The sequence below is a fragment of the Panulirus ornatus genome, chromosome 17 (assembly GCF_036320965.1).
Source record: "Panulirus ornatus isolate Po-2019 chromosome 17, ASM3632096v1, whole genome shotgun sequence".
Classification (NCBI taxonomy): Eukaryota; Metazoa; Arthropoda; class Malacostraca; order Decapoda; family Palinuridae; genus Panulirus; species Panulirus ornatus.
This window is the reverse complement of record NC_092240.1, coordinates 57,560,190-57,581,787: the sequence shown is the minus strand read 5'-3', so window position 1 is coordinate 57,581,787 and position 21,598 is coordinate 57,560,190. Positions and strand designations below refer to the sequence as shown.

The 21,598-nt window shown below is 41.0% G+C and overlaps 1 protein-coding gene across 7 annotated transcripts in view; it reads left to right on the top strand.

Annotated features, from left to right (window-relative positions):
• Positions 1-21,598, top strand: part of LOC139754824 (synaptic vesicle 2-related protein) — a 133,733-nt gene that overhangs the window by 54,149 nt on the left and 57,986 nt on the right. For all 7 annotated transcript variants that reach the window (XM_071672689.1, XM_071672688.1, XM_071672684.1 and 4 more), the window contains 3 exons: positions 4,767-4,911; positions 20,705-20,888; positions 21,152-21,215. In XM_071672689.1, the coding sequence (XP_071528790.1) occupies positions 4,767-4,911; positions 20,705-20,888; positions 21,152-21,215 (393 nt within the window). The remainder of the gene's footprint in view (positions 1-4,766; positions 4,912-20,704; positions 20,889-21,151; positions 21,216-21,598) is intronic.

The following is a 21,598-nucleotide window of genomic DNA, read 5'->3' as shown; positions in this document are numbered from 1 at the left end:
GGTGTGCAAGGAATAGAGTGAATTGGAATGATGTTGTATACCGGGTCGATGTGCTGTCAATGGATTGAACCAGAGTATGTGAAGTGTATGGGGTAAACCATGGAAAGTTTTGTGGGGCCTGGATGTGGAAAGGGAGCAGTGGTTTCAGTGAATTACACGTGACAGCTAGAGACTGAGTTTGAATGAATGTGGCCTTTGTTGTCTTTTCCTAGCACTATAGGGAAAGGAAAGTGGGGTAGATTGTATGTTGACCGCCAGAAAACAGTTGACACTTTACCACATGGAAGGCTGATTAAGATGTTGAAATACCAGGCAGAAATAAAAGAGACTCTTCCAATGGATAAAAGATTTATCTTAGTGGAAGGAAGCATAGGACATATGTCAGAGGAGTCTTTTCAAAGTGGGTGGAGATAACCAGAAGAATGCCACAGGGTTCAGTTTTGGGACCTTTACTCTTCTAGATATATGTAAATGACTTGCCTGAAGGTATTGACTGTTACCTAAACAGACTCCACAGTTGGTCTAGTACATGGTCGATGAAATTCACCCAAGCAAATGTAAAGTAATGAGGATTGGACAAAGTGAAAGAAGTCTTCATGATTGTGTGTGTGAGAATGGGTTGTGAGTTGATATTGTCCTTAATCTGTTGCCAGTGTCTCACATTAGGAGAACATAAAGGAGACAAACTGTCTTTTGGCAAAAATCAAAATAGCTCTTAAGTATAATGATAAGGAAATAGTTAGCAAGCTGTTCATATCCTACATAAACCCAAGACTAGAATATGCTTCTCAAGTTTGGTCAAAGCACCAAAAGAAGCATAGCACACACAGTTAATAGAGAAGGTCCAGAGGAGGGCAGCAAAGATGGTATAAATAATGCTAAGTTACACAGAAAGGCTAGAGGCCCTAGATTTGCCCACCTTGAAAGAGAGAAGACTAAGGGGTGAAGTGATGACAACTTTCAAGTTTTTAAAGCAGATTGATGTGAACAGTGAACATTTCTCCAAGAGATGTAAGGAGAAAACAACCTAGGATACAACATGAAATTAAATTAGAAACTTATTGAAAAAGATGCAAATAAGTATTATAGTGTAAGAGTGGTAGATGAGTGGATTAGAATGACAGTGGACATGGGTAATGCAGAAAACATTTAAATTCAAGATTAGTGATTGCAGAAAATGTTTTAAGAGATGGGCCCCATGAGTGTAAAACTCCCTCCCCATACATTACAAACACATGATTGCAGGTAGGTCATTACACAAGTAATTGGACCAAGTTAGTCCAGACAGCAGACCACTAAATGCAGTCAAGTTATACCAGCTAATCGCACTTTAAAGTTGTTCCATTTTACTCTCCTCCTTAATTCTATATAAGCCAGAAGTGCTCTCAGTGGAATGAACCAGGGTATATAAAGGTGTTCGAGTAAGCCAAGGAATAATGTAAGAGACTTTGCTGGGAATGCTAAGCAGGATTTCATATATAATGGCAAGGGATGGGATATGTGTAAGTGAAATTATAGCTTGTTTGTTTATGATGATCCCATTGTAAGGTGGTCAAAGCAGTTAAGCATAAAACAGAAAAGTTAGGAGACTTAACCTCTCTGGCTTTCCTATCACTGTTGCATTAGTCTTCCCATGTGGATGGAATTGGACTAGTAACAAGTGCTTCTTTTTATTATGTCCCATCACTGCACATAGCATATGTTCAACAGCATGTTGTCACCCTTATATACTGTGCACCCAAATGTACTCATTTTTATTAGCACAGTAACTTGAAAATGATACATGATATAACCTTCATACTTATACTATAGGTAATTCCTTTAGAGATAGCGAACTGATTACATTTTGGGCGATGAATTTGAATTTTTTTATATCAATTGGGAAAAGCTGAATTATTGCAAATGCTACAACTTAGGACAGCTGAATGGTAGGAAATGTAAATTTAGAACATTTATGCTCTAGGCAAAGGCAAATATGATAGTATACAAGTTCTTACAAACTGATTGGCTCATTAGCTTCCCTTTGCCTTATAGAGTATGTAACTTGAGGTCAGACAGTTGGCAATGCAAATGCCTCTGCTTGTTGTTACCAGACTGTGCCTCCTCAAGGTTACACCATGAGTGAAAAGTCATTTTTAGGTAGCTCTATCTTTGGAAGTACAGTCTCGTCAAAGAACTTTTGAAAGGAGTCTCCATTCCCCTGCTACTGGAAGTAGTCCAACCTTCCATTGCAGGAGCCTGTAGAAAGATCCTGAGTAACATTGACTATTTCATGGAAATTGGTCCTTGGGTAATTGTAAATAGATGATTGCTTTTTTGTTTTGATTTCTTAATGAGGATTTTTTTTTTTCTATACAGTGCAGTGAGTGTACAAGGCATGGCTGTATGAATTATTTTTGGCTTTGTCCCCTTTGGGTTACTTCCTTTTCCTTCCACATTGCCATGCCACCTGTAAGTTTATGTTAGGGCAGAGAAGAAAACTCTCTTTAATATATAAGTAACTCTTGTGACACATCTTGTTTCTTCTCCTCTTAGCTCTTTCATTTTGTTGCCTCATTTAGAATGATATTTATTTTGCTTTGAAGCTGTCTCCCGCGTTTGCGAGGTAGCGCAAGGAAACAGACGAAAGAAATGGCCCAACCTACCCCCATACACATGTATATACATACACGTCCACACACGCAAATATACATACCTATACATCTCAATGTACACATATATATACACACACAGACACATACATATATACCCATGCACACAATTCACACTGTCTGCCTTTATTCATTCCCATCGCCACCTCACCACACATGGAATACCATCCCCCTCTCCCCTCATGTGTGTGAGGTAGCACTAGGAAAAGACAACAAATGCCCCATTCGTTCACACTCAGTCTCTAGCTGTCATGCAATAATGCCCGAAACCACAGCTCCCTTTCCACATCCAGGCCCCACACAACTTTCCATGGTTTACCCCAGATGCTTCACATGCCCTGATTCAATCCACTGACAGCACGTCAACCCCGGTATACCACATCGATCCAATTCACTCTATTCCTTGCCCGCCTTTCACCCTCCTGCATGTTCAGGCCCCGATCACTCAAAATCTTTTTCACTCCATCTTTCCACCTCCAATTTGGTCTCCCACTTCTCCTCGTTCCCTCCACCTCCGACACATATATCCTCTTGGTCAGTCTTTCCTCACTCATTCTCTCCATGTGCCCAAACCATTTCAAAACACCCTCTTCTGCTCTCTCAACCATGCTCTTTTTATTTCCACACATCTCTCTTACCCTTACTTTACTTACTCGATCAAACCTCCTCACACCACACATTGTCCTCAAACATCTCATTTCCAGCACATCCACCCTCCTGGGCACAACTCTATCCATAGCCCACGCCTTGCAACCATACAACATTGTTGGAACCACTATTCCTTCAAACATACCCATTTTTGCTTTCTGAGACAATGTTCTCGACTTCCACACATTCTTCAAGGCTCCCAGGATTTTCGCCCCTTCCCCCACCCTATGATTCACTTCCATTTCCATGGTTCCATCCACTGCCAGATCCACTCCCAGATATCTAAAACACTCTACTTCCTCCAGTTTTTCTCCATTCAAACTTACCTCCCAATTGACTTGACCCTCAACCCTACTGTACCTCATAACCTTGCTCTTATTCACATTTACTCTTAACTTTCTTCTTTCACACACTTTACCAAACTCAGTCCCCAGCTTCTGCAGTTTCTCACATGAATCAGCCACTAGCGCTGTATCATCAGCGAACAACAACTGACTCACTTCCCAAGCTCTCTCATCCCCAACAGACTTCATACTTGCCCCTCTTTCCAAAACTCTTGCATTCACCTCCCTAACGACCCCATCCATAAACAAATTAAACAACCATGGAGACATCACACACCCCTGCCGCAAACCTACATTCACTGAGAACCAATCACTTTCCGCTCTTCCTACACGTACACATGCCTTACATCCTCGATAAAAACTTTTCACTGCTTCTAACAACTTGCCTCCCACACCATATATTCTTAATACCATCCACAGAGCATCTCTATCAACTCTATCATATGCTTTCTCCAGATCCATAAATGCTACATACAAATCCATTTGCTTTACTAAGTATTTCTCGCATACATTCTTCAAAGCAAACACCTGATCCACACATCCTCTACCACTTCTGAAACCACACTGCTCTTCCCCAATCTGATGCTCTGTACATGCCTTCACCCTCTCAATCAATACCCTCCCATATAATTTACCCATATAATTTAGAATGAAAGTAATGATAATTCTGGTCGTTAATGTTTATGTTGACACCAGGAGCAGACTTGGTCCCTCGGGTGAATAGGGGGGTTTTGGGCCCCCTGATTTTAGTCACTTTTCTCATGCTGACTCAGTTTGGGCTCTTCTGATGGCCTGGACTGTCAGTCTATTCCTGATTGCCCAACTGCTCAGCCCATCCCTGGTTAACACTTGTATGATAAAGACTATGGAATTTTCCTGAGTACTGCATGGGAGTTGGCTGGCCTGAAAATATTTTCTTAAGATGTTTCTCAGATTAAGAACAATCCTTGTTGGCTTAAGACCAATGTAGGAATCAAAATACTCTAGCAAATGTTGAAAATTATATCTACTGTATCAAAGTGTTTTTTCAAAGCCTTTTTAAGGAGCATTTTAATGTTTTGTAGCTTGTAATTACATTTTGGCTGCACACTCACATGGATTTATTTATTTACATCCTTTCCAGGTAAAGCTCTCACTAATTACTGGATTGTGTTGGATGGCAGACTCAATGGAAATGATGATACTGGCTATACTAGGCCCAGCACTGCACTGTGATTGGCATCTCTCAGAATGGAAGCAAGCCCTCCTCACCACATCTGTGTTCATTGGTTAGTAGGTATTAAAGAAATGTTAAGGACATGACTTTATACATTGGAATGTTTCAAAGACTAATTGATTTTAGCAGATGAGATGTTGAAAGAGGGTGAACTGATTGATTTTAGCAGGTGAGATGTTGAAAGAGGGTGAGCTGATTGATTTTAGCAGATGAGATGTTGAAATAGGGTGAACTGAGAAATTTTTTTGGGAATATATATGGGGAAAGGGGAGAAAGAATACTACCCTGGTCTTTCCTGTGTGTCGTAGAATGTGTCTCAAGGGGGTGGGAGCCAGGAGCTGGAAACCCTCCTCTCCTTTTATTTTTGATTTCTAAAAGTTAGAGCATAAGAAAAAGCCAAGCAAAGAGTGCTCATCGTCCTCTAAGGCTTAGACAGGAGTGACTGAAAAGTTTGTGAAAAGAAGGGAGAGAGAGTGATATGTTTGAGGAGAGGAAATTGAATGTTCTAGCTCTGAGCAAAACAAAGTAAAAGGGAAAGGGGAAGAACTGTATGTGAATGTCTCATGTGAAGTCAGGGGTTAGTGTGAAAGTGAGAGCTAAGGAAGGGGTAGCACTGCTGCAGAAGGAGGAAGTATGGGAGTGAAAGAGTGTAAAGAAGTGAGCCTCAGAATGATGCGGGTGAAAATGAAAGGAGTACAAGAGGTAGGTGATTGTTTGTGCTTATGCAGCTGGAAATGAAAGAACTAAAGAAGAGAGATGAATGTTTTGAGAGGAACAGAGGGAGTGTGTCAGCAGCTTTGATGCAAGTGTTAGGAATGGGTGATTAGAATGTGAGAGTGGATAATTCGGCAGTTAAGGGTATAACTGTGTGGCATAGGGTACCTGGTGTTGTGAATAAGAATGGTTAACAGCTTGTGGAGTTGTGCTGAACGAGGTCTGGTGAGTGGGAATACTAGGTTTAGAAAGGACATATATAAGTATGCATGATTATGTAAGAAAGATGTAAAAGGGGCATCATTGAATTACATACTTGTTAATAGGTGTGCAAAGGGGTGACTCTTGAATTTGAATGAAATGAGAGGGGCAGCTGGTGTTCAGTCATTACGTAGTGGAGTTAAGGATGAATATTTATTTGAGGCTTTAGGAAAAGTGGAAATGATATGGGTGGGAATAGGGCTGTGAAAGTGAGTGTGCTTAGAAAAGAGGCTTGTGAGGAGAAGTATCAGGACCAATTGAGCATAGAAATGGGAGAATGTGATAGCAAATGTAGCTAGGGGGGTGGAAGAGGAATGGGAGGTATCAGGGAAGCTATGCTTACATGTATAAGTGAAGTTTATAGCATGCAGAAGGTGGGGACAGACAGGTGAGAAATAGTAGTGAGTGATGGGGTGAGGAAGTGGAATTGCTAAACAGGTGAGAAAGAGTAGTGAGTGATGGGTTGAGGAAGTGAAATTGCTAGTGAAAGAGAAAAGAGAGGTGTATGAGTATTATTTGCGAGGAAGAAGTAAACATGATTGGGAGATGTACAAGAAAAAATAGCAAGAGGTCAAGGGTAAGGCACAGGGGTTGAGAAAGAGGGTGAATGAGAGTTGGAGTGAGTGAGTATTAGCAAACTTCAGGAAGAATAAGAAAATGCTTTGGAAGGAGGTCACTAGTGTGATAAAAACAAGAAATATGAGATCAGTGAAGAAGGCAAATAGGGAAGTGGTAACAGGCAGAAATGAGGTGAAGAGGAGATGGATTGGCTGTTTGAAGTGTTGTTAAAAGTGTTTGATGATTGGACAGCAGATGTGGAATGTTTTGGACGTGGATATATGGTTAGTGAAAAAGTCATGGAGAGTATTTTGAGCATAAGAAAAGAGGTGGTGGAAGCTTTGCAGCTGGAGTGGATGGTGTTGTAGTTGAATTTCTTTAGAAAAGGGGTGATTGTGTTGTTTGGTTATATAGGATTTCCAGTGTATGTATGGCTTATGGTAAGGTGCCTGAGGTTTGACAGAATGCCTGTACAGTGCCATTATATGAAGGCAAGTGGGACAAAAGTGAATGTTTGAATTTGATGGTACTAGTTTGTTGCATGTCGCTGGTAAGTTGTATAGGCGAGTGGTGATTGATAGGGTGGTTGCATGTACAGATTTTCAGACTGGGGAGGAAGATTGTGGGTTCAGGAGTGATAGAGGATATGTGGATCAAGCATTTGCTTTAAAAGATTTGTATGAGAAATACTTAGAAGAGATACAGAAGGACATCTATGCAATGTTTATGGATATGGAGTGAGGCATATGATAGGATTGATAGAGATTCTATGTGAAGGGTGTTCCAAATAGACGGTGTGGGAAGAAAGCTCTGAGAAGCAATGAAGAGTTTTTTCAGGAGAGCAAGGCAAATGTGTAAGTAGGTAGGGAAGAGGGTGAGTGCTTCTAGGTGAGGGTGGGTCTGCAGCATGGGCATATGATGTCACCGTCACATTTTGATTTCTTTATGAATGGGTTGATGAGGAAGGTGAACAGAAGGATCTTGGAGAGAGGAGTTGGTATGCACTGTTAGGGTCAAGGGGTGCCTAGGAGGTGAGTTATTTGTTTTTTGTTGATGATACAGTGTTGGTGGCAGATCTGAATGAGAAACTGTAGAGTGTTTGTGTGGAAAACATTGAGAGTCAATATGAATAGAAGCATGTACATTAGGTTTAGCAGTGAAAAGAGAAGGTTATTTAGAGTGTGAGTTTGAATGGAGAGAACATGGAGGAAGTGGAGTGCTTTATTAACCTGGGAATGAATATATAGGCAATAGCTAGTAAGCAGCCAATGATTCGTACAACCCACCTGGGTATCAGGAGGGTTATTGCTGTTTTTTAGTGAGTCAGCACTTCAGTAGTTAAGTTGCACTCTTGTAACCCAGTAGCTGTCTTTCTTTTCTGCCTCTCCCACACGTAGACTACTGGCATTCTGTCCGTAAACATACAATCTCTCCGTATCACACATAACACTTGACAACCTTTAACTCACAAAGCTCCTTCTTCCTAACTCTAGATCTTGTGGTGAGCACTATGTGCTAACCCTGTCTTGTGGCAAAATGGTAAGAGTAATTGATAAAAGTAGTAGGTAGGAACATTTATGCAGAAGCATGAGGTAGAAATGTTAGGTAGAAGTCATGAGTAGGAACGTTTAGGCATTAGCATTAGGTAGAATTATTAAGTAAAGTAGTAGGTAGGAATGTTAGGCAGGAGCATTAGGTAGAAGCAGTCTTTAGGAACATTAAGTAGAAGCTTCTGCAAATATGCTAGAGTTAACTTCTACCAGTGACTTATTAAGGATGAGGCACTAAAAGCCAAGAAGCAGCACTAGAGGTTATTGGTTATGGAGACTCCATTGCTGTAGCCACCCCCATGAGGGGGTTACAGGAGGAAACAGGCTTCAAAGATATAGAGACACAGAATGGATATGTCAGGAAATGATATGATAGAACTAAAAGTGGATCATAGGATGGATAAGGGTCAAAGTTCATAGGTACACTGAAAGGTCAGTCTTTAAAGGCAAAGATGGATATGTTCGATTGTATAGAATTTCCATCCATGCTATGTGGTTGCAAGACATGGGCATTATACAAAAATGTAAAGATGAGGGTACATGTGTTGGAAATAAAATGCTTGAGGAAACTAGTGAGGTGTGAGGAGGGTTGATTGAATAAGAAATGATAGGGTAACTACCTGCCAAGTACCTATAACAAGATTTTGCCATGGTGGCAGGGCTAGCATGTTGCAGTCACCACTTGCCTCGTATGTTGACAAAAGATGTTTCTCTGAAGGATTATTAAAAGGGCATACTTGTCAGAAGTGGAAAGAATTAGGTGAAGGTGGAACTAGTAAGGAGGTAGAAGGACATAGTGAAAGATGCTTTGAAGGCTCAGTGCCTGAACATGCAGTAGGGTGTGAGGTGTGTAGGGGATGACATGCTTTCTGTAGGATGAACAAGGACATGTGAAGTTGTTGGAGGCAACCACAGAAAGGATAGGGGGATCTAGTTTTGGTGCATTATACATGACAGCTAAAGATTGGATGTTAGCAACTGAGGTCATTTCTTTGTTTGCTCCTGGTCCTATCTCACTAGCTCAGGAAATGGCAAACCACGAGAATCGCTCCACTTGAGCCATACGGTCGCCACTGAATGATATATTACGAAACCTAAAGGCCACCATGTTGAGAAAGTCAAAGGAGGTGTATGAAGACAACTACCATGTAGAGAGCACCTGAGGATGATAATGAGAGTGTTGCATGTGAGGAAACCTGATGGAAAGAAAAGTCTTAAGTTTAATTTTTGAAAAAGAATTGTATCCTAGGTGGTTTCAACCAACCACATCAACAAAGCATTTGGTAGTGTCTTCCGATAAGTCCTCTCACAAAAAATAATTGATTTCATCCTCCACAAGTGTTTTACCAGTTTCATAGATGGCTGTGATGGGTGATTCATTCACAATAGCTTCACCCCTAAAACACTTAAATTTCTACAGTGGAGTTCCCCAAGGTGCAGTTCTTTTTCCATCCCTCTTCATTCTCTTCCAATATGACCTACCATTACCTTAAGGAAACTTCATCATGAAGGCCTTCTCATATGCAGACAATTTCACAGTCACATCACAACACCGTGACACCACAGGAGCAACATCAGACATGCAGCACTACATAACGCCGTTAGAACAATGGCTCACCAAGATCAGAATGTCTGTATGTCCTATGAAGTCTTCAGTCACTCTTTTTACCCTGGACATATATGAATCAAACTAACACCCTCCAGTCATTTTGTTTGGACACTCACTCCTTTGGTTTCACTGCTTTTTTATGTTTTCTTAGGCATAGTACCTCCTCCTGTCTTGTTAACCGTAATGTTCAGCAGGCTACTGTTCTATTGGCTACTCTCTTTCTTCTCTCTTGAACAAGTACCCTTGTTCACTCATATGCCAATGAAACCACTCTGCATACTCCATCTCACTTATCCTCCAGTCCTATCTTTTTCACAGATCATGTTTCCTCTCTCAATATGAACTTATGCAGTATTTTAGAATTGGGAAGCAGTAACCTTGTGAATTTGATATTGCTAAAATGCAGTTTCTTCCTATATATATCTTTTTCTAAGAATCATTTGTTTTCTTCTGTTCAGTTTCAACCCACCCCAAATTAACCCTCTAATGATAAGCATTTTCTCTTAGAAGCCCCTCGTAATCAACATCACAAAGTCTGTTTCCTAAAAGCTGGGAGTGTCATAGAAGTGCCATAATTGTTTAACATGTGAGCATCTATTTCATATCTACATGGGTTTTATTCACCCAGATATAGAATACTGTTCCCACATATGGGATTGCTCATTCTCTACTTCTCTATTGACTATTATTATTATTTTTGTATTATACTTAATCTCTGTTTCCCACATGAGCGAGATAGCACCAGAAAAACAAACAAAGAATGGCCCATCCACTCATATACACATGTATATACATAAGCACCAGAAAAACAAACAAAGAATGGCCCATCCACCACATATACTATTAAGACCTTCCAAAAGCGTCTCTCTCAACCCTATCACATGCCTTCTCCAGATCCATGAATGCTACATACATATCCATCTGTTTTCGAAGTATTTCTCTCATACATTCTTCAAAGCAAACACTTGATCCACACATCCTAAATCACCTCTGAAACCATACTGCTCTTCCCGTCTGGTGCTCTGTACATGCCTTCACCCTCTCCATCAACACCCTCCCATATAATTTCCCAGGAATACTCAACAGACGCCTCTGTAGTTTGAGCACTCATCTTTATACCATTTGCCTTTGTACAATAGCACTATGCATGCATTCCACCAATCCTCAGGCACTTCACCATGGTCCATACATACATTGAAACAATTAACAACACAGTCACCCCTTTTTTTTTATAAATTCCACTGCAATACCATCCAAACCCACTACCTTGCCAGATTTCATCTTCCACAAAGTTTTCACTACCTCTTCTCTCTTAACCTAACCATTCTCCCTGACCCTTTCACTTCACACAATGCCCCGACCAAAATACCCTGTATCTGCTACTCTCTCATCAAACACATTCAGTAGACTCTCAGAATACTCACTCCATTTCCTTCTCACTTCATTACTACCAAAACACCCTGTATCTGCCACTCTGTCATCAGTCACATTCAAGAAACCTTAAGAATATTCACTCCATCTCCTTCTTACTTTATTACCCTGTATCTGCCATTCTGTCATCAAACACATTCAAGAAACCTTCAAAATACTCACTCCATCTCCTCACTTCATTACTACTTGTTATTACTTTCCCCCCTCACTGATGTTCCCATTTGTTTTCTTGTCTTACACACATTATTTACCTCCTTCCAAAACATCTTTTTATTCTCCCTAAGGTTTAATGAGACTCTCTCACCCCTACTCTTATTTGCCCTCTTTTTCAACCCTTGCACCTTTTTCTTGACCTCCTGCTGCTTTCTTTTATACATCTCCCAGTCATTTGCACTCCTTCCTTGCAAATATTGTCCAAATGCCCCACTTTTCTCTTTTACTAACAAGAAACCTTTCTAATCTGCCTATCTCCCACCTTTCTCATGCCACATGCATCTTTTACACAGGCCATTTCTGCTTCCCTAAATACATCCCATTTCTCACCCACTCCCCTCTCATCATTTACTCTCATCTTTTGCCATTCTACACTCAATCTCTCTGGGTATTTCCTCACACAAGTCTCCTTTCTAAGCTCACTTACTCTTACCTCTCTTTTCTCCCCAACATTCTCTCTTTTGAAAACCTCTTCAAACCTTCGCTTCCACAGGATAGTGATCAGACATCCCTCCAGCTGCCCATTCTCAGCACATTAACATCCAAAAGTCCCTCTTTTACACGCCTATCAATTAAGATGTAATCCAATAATGCCCTTTGACTATCTCTTCTACTCACATACGTATACTTATATATATCTATCTTTTTAAACCAGGTTTTCCCAATCACCAGTCATTTTTCAGCACACAAATCCACAAGCTCTTCATCATTCCCATTTACAACACTGAACACCCCATATACACCAGGTATATCCTCAACTGCCACATTACTTACCTTTGCATTTAAATCACCCATCTCTAAAACCCAGTCTTGTGCATCAAAGCTGCTGACGCACTCACTCAGCTGCTCCCAGAACACTTGCCTCATGATCTTTCTTCTCATGACCAGGTGTATAAGCACCAATAATCACCCATCTCTCCATCCACTGTCAGTTTTACCCACATCAGTCTAGAATTTACTTTCTTACACTCTGTCACATACTCCCACAACTCCTGCTTCAGGAATATTGCTAATCCTTCCTTTGCTCTTGTCCTCTCACCAACCCCTGACTTTACTCCCAAGACTTTCCCAAACCACTCTTCCCCTTTACCCTTCAGCTTTGTTTCACTCAGAGCCAGAACATCCAGGTTTCTTTCCTCAAACATACTACTTATCTCTCCTTTCTTTTCATCTTGGTTACATTCACACACATTCAGACACCCAAATCTGAGCCTTTGAAGAGGATGAGCACTCCCTGCTTGACTTCTTCTTCTGTTTCCCTTTTTAGAAATTGAAATTCAAGGAGGGGAGAGTTTCCAGCCCCCCTCCTCAGCCCCCTTTAGTTGCCTTCTACTACACATGGGGAATACGTGGGAAGTATTCTTTCTCATTGGTTTTCCTGGCGTCACCTCCTCAACCTTCCCATTTCATGTTCTATGATTTTACTTCTTTCATTCTATTCACTGGATACTATTTTGGCTATTGTTCTCATGAGCTGTCTGCATGTGTCCCCACCCTTAAGGTTTGGTCCCATGTCACTCATTTGGCTGCTGCTTCCCTCAGTTCCTGTGTGGAGACCAACCACACATGGATTGATTGGTGTGATGCCTTTTTCCCGTTGAACAGTTAAGCTGTGGAATGCTCCTCCTACCTTAGTCATTCCCTCTTCAGATAACCCTTCTTCCTTTAAGAATCAGGTCTACAAACACATGTGGAGCCCTGTTAAATTTTTACTTTCTTTTTTTCTTTTGCCTGAGATAGCCTTGATTGGAGAATGATCTAACTGTGCCATATTGGTATCTAAGAGAAAATTCCTGCAATAGGCCTGACAACATACTGAACTTTCACTTAAAACACTATGGCCCATTTGAAGTCCAAGCACTAGCAAATATCTTCAGTTACTCCTAGGTACACAACAAAATCCCTAAAATCTTGAAACTTGCAAACATAATACCACTCCTAAAACCTGTCAAACCACTCAACTCCCCCTCATTGTACTGCCATACATCACTTTTACCCTCATTATTCAGACTCGCTGAAAAGTTTTAACACACAATGAAATGAAACAAAACATCCTACTCTCACCTACACAGCATAGCTTCAAAGCCGATCTCTCAACCACCACACTACACACTGATCTCACATATCTTAAATGTATATGCTTGCCTTCATCCATTCATGGCACTACCCTGCCAGACAGGAAGCAGCATCATTACCCCCTGCTTCAGCAGGGTAGCACCAGGAAGACAGACAAAAAAGGCCACATTCATTCACACTCAGTCTCTAGCTGTCATGTGTAATGCACTGAAACCACAGCTCCCTATCCACATCTAGGCTCCAGAGACATTTAGCATGCCCTGGTTTAGTCCATTGACAGCATGTCGACCCCGGTATACCACATCGTTCCAATTCACTGTATTCCTTGCATGCCTCTCACCCTCTTTTATGTTCAAGCCCCAATTGCTCAAAATCTTTTTTGCCCCCATGCTTCCACCTACAGTTTGGCCTCCTGCTGCTCCTTGTTCCCTCCACCTCTGACACATATATCCTCTTTCTCAACCTGTCCTCACTCATTCTCTCCATATGTCCAAACCATTTCAACACACCCTCTTCTGCTCTCTCAACCACACTCTTTTTATTTCCACACATCTCACACTTTCATTACTTACTCGATCGAACCACCTCACACCACATATTGTCCTCAAGCATTTCATTTCCAATATTTACCCCCCCCCCCCCTGTATGGCCCTATCTATAGCCCATGCAACGCAAACATATAATATTTTTGGAACTACTATTCATTCAAACATATCCATTTTTGCTCTCCGAAATAGCGTTCTCTCTTTCCACACATTCTTCATCACTTCCAAAACCTTCGCCCAATCCCCCACCCTGTGGCTCACTTATGCTTCCATAGTTCCATTTGCTGCTAAGTCCAGTCCCAGATATCTAAAACACTCCACTTCCTCCAATTTTTCTCCATTCAACTTACACCCCAACCCCAGTTAACTTGTCCCTCAACCCTACTGGACCTAGTAACCTTGCTCTTATTCTCAACATTCTCCTTTCACACACTTTTCCAAACTCAGTCACCAGCTTCTGTAGTTTCTCACTCAAATCAGCCATCTGAGCTGCATTATCGATGAAAAACAACTGACTTCCCAGGCCCTCTCTTCTCCAACAGACTGCGTACTCTCCCCTCTCCCCAAAACTCTTGCATTTACCTCCCTAACCACCCTATATATAAACAAATTAAACAACCATGGGGACATCACGCACCCCTTCCACAGACCAACCTTTGTTGGAAACCAGTCACTTTCCTCTCTTCCTACTCTTACACATTCCTTACTTCCATAGTAAAAACTTTTCATTGCTTCTAGCAGCTTACCTCCCCCACCATATTTAAGACCTTCCACAAAGCATCTCTATCAACCCCATCATATGCCTTCTCCAGATCTATAAATGCTACATACAAATCCATCTGTTTTTCTGAGTATTTCTCACACACATTCTTCAAAGCAGACACCTGATCCACATGTCCTCTACTACTTCTGAAACCACACTGCTCTTCTCCAGTCTGATGCTGTGTACATCCCTTCACCCTTTCAGTCAGTACCCTCCCATATATTTTCCCAGAAGTACTCTACAAACTTATGCCTCTGTAGTTTGAACACTCACCTTTATCCCTTTTGCCTCTGTACAGTGGCACTATGCATGCATTCCGCCAATCCTCAGGCACTTCACCATGATGTATACGTACATTGAATATCCTTACCAGCCAATCAACAACACCATCACCCACTTTCTAAATGAATTCTACTGCAATACCATACAATCCCACTGCCTTGCTGGCTTTTATCTTCCGCAAATCTTTCACTATCTCTTCTTTCTTAACCAAACCATTATCTCTGACCCTCTGTTTTCACACACCACTCTGACCAAAACACCCTACATCTGCCACTCTGTCATGAAACATATTCAGTAAACCTTCAAAATACTCACTCTGTCTCCTTCTCACTTCATCGCTACTTGTTATTACTTCCTCCCTTTCCCCCTTCAAGTATGTTCCCATTTGTTCTCGTCTTACGAATGTTATTCACCTCCTTCCAAAATTTTTTTGTATTTTCCCTAAAGTTTAATGATACTCTCTCATCCCAGCCCTTATTTGCCCTCTTTTTCAACCCTTGCACCTTCCTCTTGACCTCCTGCCACTTTCTTTTATACAACTAGTCATTGCAATCCTTCCTTGCAAGTATCGTCCAAATGCCTATCTTTTTCTTTCAATAACAGCTTTACTTCTCCATCCCTCCACTCGCTACCCTTTCTAATCTGCCCACCTCTCACCTTTCTCATGCCATCACTGCTTCCCTAACTACATCCCACTCCTCACCCATTCCCCTCATGTCATTTGCTCTCACCTTTTGCCATTCTGCACTCAATCTCTCCTGGTACTTCCTCACTGTATTTCAGTTTCTAAAAAACAGAATAAAAGGAGCCAAGCAGGGAGTGTTCATCCTCCTCAAAGACCCAGGCTAAGGTGTCTAAATGTGTATGGATGTAACCACGTTGAGAAGAGAGGAGAGATAGGTAGTAAGTTTGAGGAAGGAATGTGGATGTTCTGGCTATGACTGAATCAAAGCTCAAGGGTAAAGGGGAAGAATGGTTTGAAAATGTCAGAGTAAAGTCAGGGGTTCATGAGAGGACAAGAGCTAAGGAAGGAATAGAACTACTACTGAAGCAGGAATTGTAATAATGTGTAAAAGAGTGTAAGAAAGTGAATTTTAGAGTGATGTGAGTAAAAATGAAAGTGGATGGCAAGAGATGGGTGATTATTAGTGTATAGTGTTTTAGAAGGAGGTGAATAACATGCATAATACAAGAGAACAAATGGAAACATCAGTGAAGGGGGCAAGTGAGGAGTTAAGAACAGGTATTGATGAAGTGAGAAGGAGATGGAGTGAGTATTTTGAAGGTTTGTTGAGTGAGTTTGGTGATAGAGTGGCAGATACAGGGTGCTTTGATCAGGGTGGTGTGCGAAGTGTGAGGGTCAGGGAGAATGCTTTGCTAAAGAGAGAAGAGGTAGTGAAAGCTTTGAGGAAGATAAAATCTGGCAAGGCAGCAAGTTTGGATGGTATTGTAGTGGAATTTATTACAAAGGGGGTGACTGTGCTGTTGATTGGTTTGTAAGGATATCCAATGTATGTATGGACCATGGTGAAGTGCCTGAGGATTGGCGGAATGCATGCATAGCGCTGTTGTACAGAGGCAAAGTGGATAAAGATGAGTGTTCAAATTACAGAGGCATAAGTTTGTTGTGTATTCCTGAGAAATTATATGGAAGGTAATAGATTGAGAGAGTGAAGGCATGTACAGAGCATCAGATTAGGGAAGAGCAGTGTGGTTTCAGAAGTGGTAGAGGATGTGTGGATCAGATGTTTGCTTTGAAGAATGTATGTGAAAAATACTTAGAAAAACCTTCAGATTTGTATGTAGCATTTATGAACCCGGAGAAAGCATATGATAGGGTTGCTAGAGATTCTTTGTGGAAGGTTTTAAGAGTATATGATATGGGAGGTAAGTTGCTAGAAGCAGTGGAGTCTTTATCAAGGATATAAGGCATGTGTACGAATAGGAAGAGAGGAGAGTGATTGATTCCCGGTGAATGTTGGTCTGCAGCAGGGATGTGTGATGTCCCCATGGTTGTTTGATTTGCTTATGGTTGGGGTGGTTAGGGAGGTAAATGCAAGAGCTTTGGAGGGAGGGGCGAGTATGCAATTTGTTGTGGATGAGAGGGCCTGGGATGTGAGTCAGTTGTTGTCTGCTGATGATACATCTGTTGTGGCTGATTCATGTGAGAAACTCCAGATATTGGTGACTGAGTTTGGAAAAGTGTGTGAAAGAAGAAAGTTAAGAGTAAATGTGAATAAGAACAAGGTTATTAGGTTCAGTAGGGTTGAGGGACTAGTTAATTGGAATGTAAGCTTGAATGGAGAAAAACTGGAGGAAGTGAAGTGTTTAAGATATCTGGGAGTGGACTTAGCAGCAGATGGAACCATGGAAGCCACATTACAGGAATAGCTAAATCTGCCTCTGTGAAACTGGGTGTTCTGTTTAGATGTCAAAACTTCTCTTCTGAACAGTTGCTCTGTTTATACAAGGGATTGATTTGTCCTTGTATGGAGTACTGCTTTCACTTTTGGGTTTTTCTAGCTCTGCACCCTTACTTAACAGAGTTGAGTTGAAAACAGTCCACCTTATAAACTGTCCCAGGATAACTTCCAAAACTGACCCCCTTGCCTTGTGCCACAGTGTTGGTTCACTTTCCTTCTTCTGGTATTACTTTGGTTTTTGCTCCTGAAGCCTGGCTGCTTGTGTGACCACACCACTAGCTAGACCACTCAGTACTTGGCAAGCTGCTCTGTCACACAATTATTGTGTGGACATCAGCAACTCAAGGGTGGGCTGTTTTGACTACTACTTCTTTCCAGACATGTCGAAGCTTAGCAACTCTCACCTTTCTCACGTCTTTTCCAGTAACTATAATCTGGCATGTTTCAAAATACAGGATTTTCACTTTCTCAAAAATTCATAAGTACTTTAATATGTCATTTCTTTTTCCATTTGATGATTCTCTCTATATTTCAGTTAGGGCCTGCCCTTGATGTGGACTTGTCCATGACTGGAACCTTATACTTATGAAAAAAGAGTGGATGAGGAATGGGAGGTATTTAGGGAAGGAGCAGTAACATGTGTGAGAGATGCATGTGTGGCATGCATAAGGTGAGAAGTGGGCAGATTAGAAAGGATAGTGAGTGGTAGGATGAAGAAGTAAAGTTGCTAGTGAAAGAGAAAAGGAAGGCATTTGGGTGATACAGGAAATGAGTGCAACTGATTTGGGGATGCATAAGAGAAAGTGCTGGTCAAGAGTAAGGTGCAGTGGTTGAGAAAGAGGGCACGTGAGAGTTAGGATGAGTGAGTATCAGTAAACTTTAGGGAGAATAAGAGGATATTTGGGAAGGAGGTTAATACTGTGTGAAAAAAAAAGATAGGAACATCAGTAAAAGTGGCAAAAATGGGAGTAGTAACAGTTAGTGATGAAGTGAGGATGAGATGGACTGAGTATATTGATGATAGGGTGGCAGATGTAGGGCTATGGAAAGTGATTTTGAGAAGAGACAAGAGGTGTTGAGAGCCTTAAGTAAGATGAAATGTGGCAAGGTGGGTGGAGTAGATGGTATTGTAGTTGAAGTTCATAAGAAAGGGGGTAACTGTCTTGTTGATTGGTTAAATAGGATTTTCTGCTTTGTATGGATCATGATGAGATGCCTAAGGAGTGGCAGATTTCATTATAGTGTCATTGTATACAAGTAAGTGGTATAAAGGTGAGTGTTTAAGCTACAGAGGTGTAAGTTTTTAAGTGTACCTTGTAAGTTGTATGGGAAGGTTGTGATTGAGAGGATGAAGACATGTACAGAGCATCAGACTGGGGAAGAGTGGTGTGGTTTCATAAGTGTTAGAGGATGTTTGCTTTAAAGAGTATGTGAGAAATACTTAGAAAATGGATGGATTTGTATGTGGCATTTACAGATGTGGAAAAAGCATATGATAGGGTTAATAGAGATGCCTTGAGGAGGGTCTTAAGAACACTAAGTGTGGGAGGAAATCTGCTTGAAGCTGTAAGAAGTTTTTATCAAAAGTGTAAGGCATGTGTGCAAATGGGAGGAGAGGAGAGTAAATGGTTCCAAGTGAAGGTTGGTCTGTGGCAGGAGTTTGTGATGTCAAAATGTTATTCAATATTTGTATGGATGGGGTGGTGGTGGAGGTAAATATGAGATTCTTGGAGAGAGGGGTGAGTATGCAGCCTGTAGAATGCCTGGAAAGTGTGTCTGGTGGATGATTCAAATGAGAAATTGCCAGAGATGGTGACTGAATCAGGAAAAGTGTGGGAAAGAAGGAAGTTGAGAGTAAAAGTGAATAAAAAGCAAGGTTATTTGGTATTGCAGGGTGTAGGAACTGGCTAGTTGGGGTGTGAGTTTGAATGGAGAAAAACTGGAGAAATTAAAGTGTTTTAGATACCTGGGAGTGAATAATTATAATGGCAGAACATGGAACTATGAAACCAGAAGTGAGTCATAGGATGGTTGAGGGGACAAAGGTTCTGGGAGCACTGAAGATTATGAGGAAATAGAAAACATTGTTTGGGAATGCAAAAATGGGTATGTTCGAAGGTGCAGTATTCCCAACATTATTATATGGATGCCAGGCATGGTCTGTTGATAAGGCTATGCAAAGGAGGGTGGATGTGTTGGAAATGAAATGTTAGAGACAATATTTGGTGTAAGGTGGTTTGATTAAGTAATGAAAGGGTAAGAGGGAAGTGTGGTAATGAAAAGAGTGTGGTTGAGAGAGTTGAAGAGAATGTGCCAAAATACTGTGTTCATATGGAGATAATGAGTTAGGAAAGGTTGACAAAGAGGATACATGTGTTAGAAATGGAGGGAACATTGAGAACAGGAAGACCAAATTGAAGATGGAAGGGTGGAGTGAAAAAGATTTTTAGTGATTGGGGCATGAACATGGAGAAGGTTGAAAGGCATGCATGGGATAGATTGAATTGAAATGATGTGTTTTATAGGTGTTGACATGCTGTCAGTGGACTGAACCAGGGTATGTGAAGTGTCTAGGGTAAACCATGGAAAGTTCCATGGGGCCTGGTTTTGGATAGGGAGCTGTGATTTCGGTGTATTATATATGATAGCTAGAGAATGGAAGTGAACAAATGTGGCCTTTCTTCATGAGTTTCTGGTGCTACCTTGCTAGTGTAGGAAATGGTGATTGAATATGAAAAAGTAACCTATTTTTATAGAAGGTGGCTAAAGATGGCTGGAGTTGGGAGCAGGAAGCCCTTCCCACATATTTTAGTTTTAAAAAGTTGAAACAGAAGAAGGAACCAAGCAAGGAGTCCTCATCTTCTTCAAAGTCCCAGGGTGGGGTGTCTCATTGCTTGTGGATGCAACCAAGATGAAAAGAGGAGAGAGATAGGTAGTATGTTTGAGGAGATGAACCTAGATATTTTTGAGTGAAACAAAGCTAAAGGGGAAAGATGAAGAATAGTTTGGAATGTTTACAGGTTTTCTTACCATGCCTTGCCTTCCCTTCCTTATCTTCAATAAATACTTTCTCTGTACTCCTTGTGACCACCTTGGGTAGACACCAGTGATTTGTAAATTGTGAGCTCAGAACAGTAGGTAGGGAGTGGGTTGATGACATCAACACTGTAATGCTTGCCGGCTGATCATAGGCATCCTTGAGCGATGAAGAAGCAGCTGCAACGACCCAAAGGTGTTTTGTAAAGGGAGAGTGAAGGCTGATGCCTCCTTACTGAAGCATGAAGGTAAGAAGAACCTAGAACCATACATTCCCAGGGAACAATTCTCATCTTGAGGCATCACCATAGTGAGATGATTTTCAGTTTTCAATACCTCCATATCTCTAATGGTAAGCTTATTATTTTGTTTTGTTTTATTTAGGAATGATGCTAAGCTCAGCCTTCTGGGGTAATCTGTCTGACAAGTATGGAAGAAAGAAATCTCTAAGATTAGCTGCAGTGATGTTGGCTTATTGGGGGTTACTTTCTGCATTTGCTCCCACCTACAGTTGGATTGTGTTGTTAAGAGGCCTTGTGGGATTTGCCATCGGCTGTGTTCCTCAGTCGTGAGTAAAAAGTGTTTATATTCTTTAATATTTCTCATGCATGGTAATGTTTTATTGCTTTGCTTCTCCCTGATTTATTTGATCCAGTGTTTGTGCTTTGGATAGGTAGATGTAAGCTTTTTGTGGTGTACTTTTTGTTTTTGTTTGTATGTTGCATTGATTTGAATAATTTGGTGTACTGCATATAAGTGTTTAGTCCTTTTTAGTATGTCTTTATATTTAATGATGTGCACAGAGTTTGAAACTTTAACATTTATTTGCAGTGTTACCCTGTATGCAGAATTTTTACCAGCTCACCAGCGTGGGAAGTGTGTTGTGTTGCTTGATGTGAGTGCATTTTTGCTATTTCTTTCACAGTGTTCTTTTGTACCTTAAAACACTATTTTGATTATCAATACACCAGGGCCTCCACTTCCAAAGGAGTCACATTCCTGTACAGCTCATCTGAAGTTGAAAACATCATAAGTCAATCATTTTAAGTCCATACTGTGATGGGGGATATATTTCTGAATAAAGATTTTCTGTCTAACCCTTATAGATGGATTATACCAGAAACAATTTAGCTCTCCACCCTTATACCATACTCTTTCCAGACATGATTTAGGCAATATTTAATGAAATTTGCTGGAAAAGTTACTGAAGCATGTTGCTGAGGGCTGTAAATGCTGCTAGATTGGTGTGGGTGACTGGGAGGGAGGGATACTAGTGTT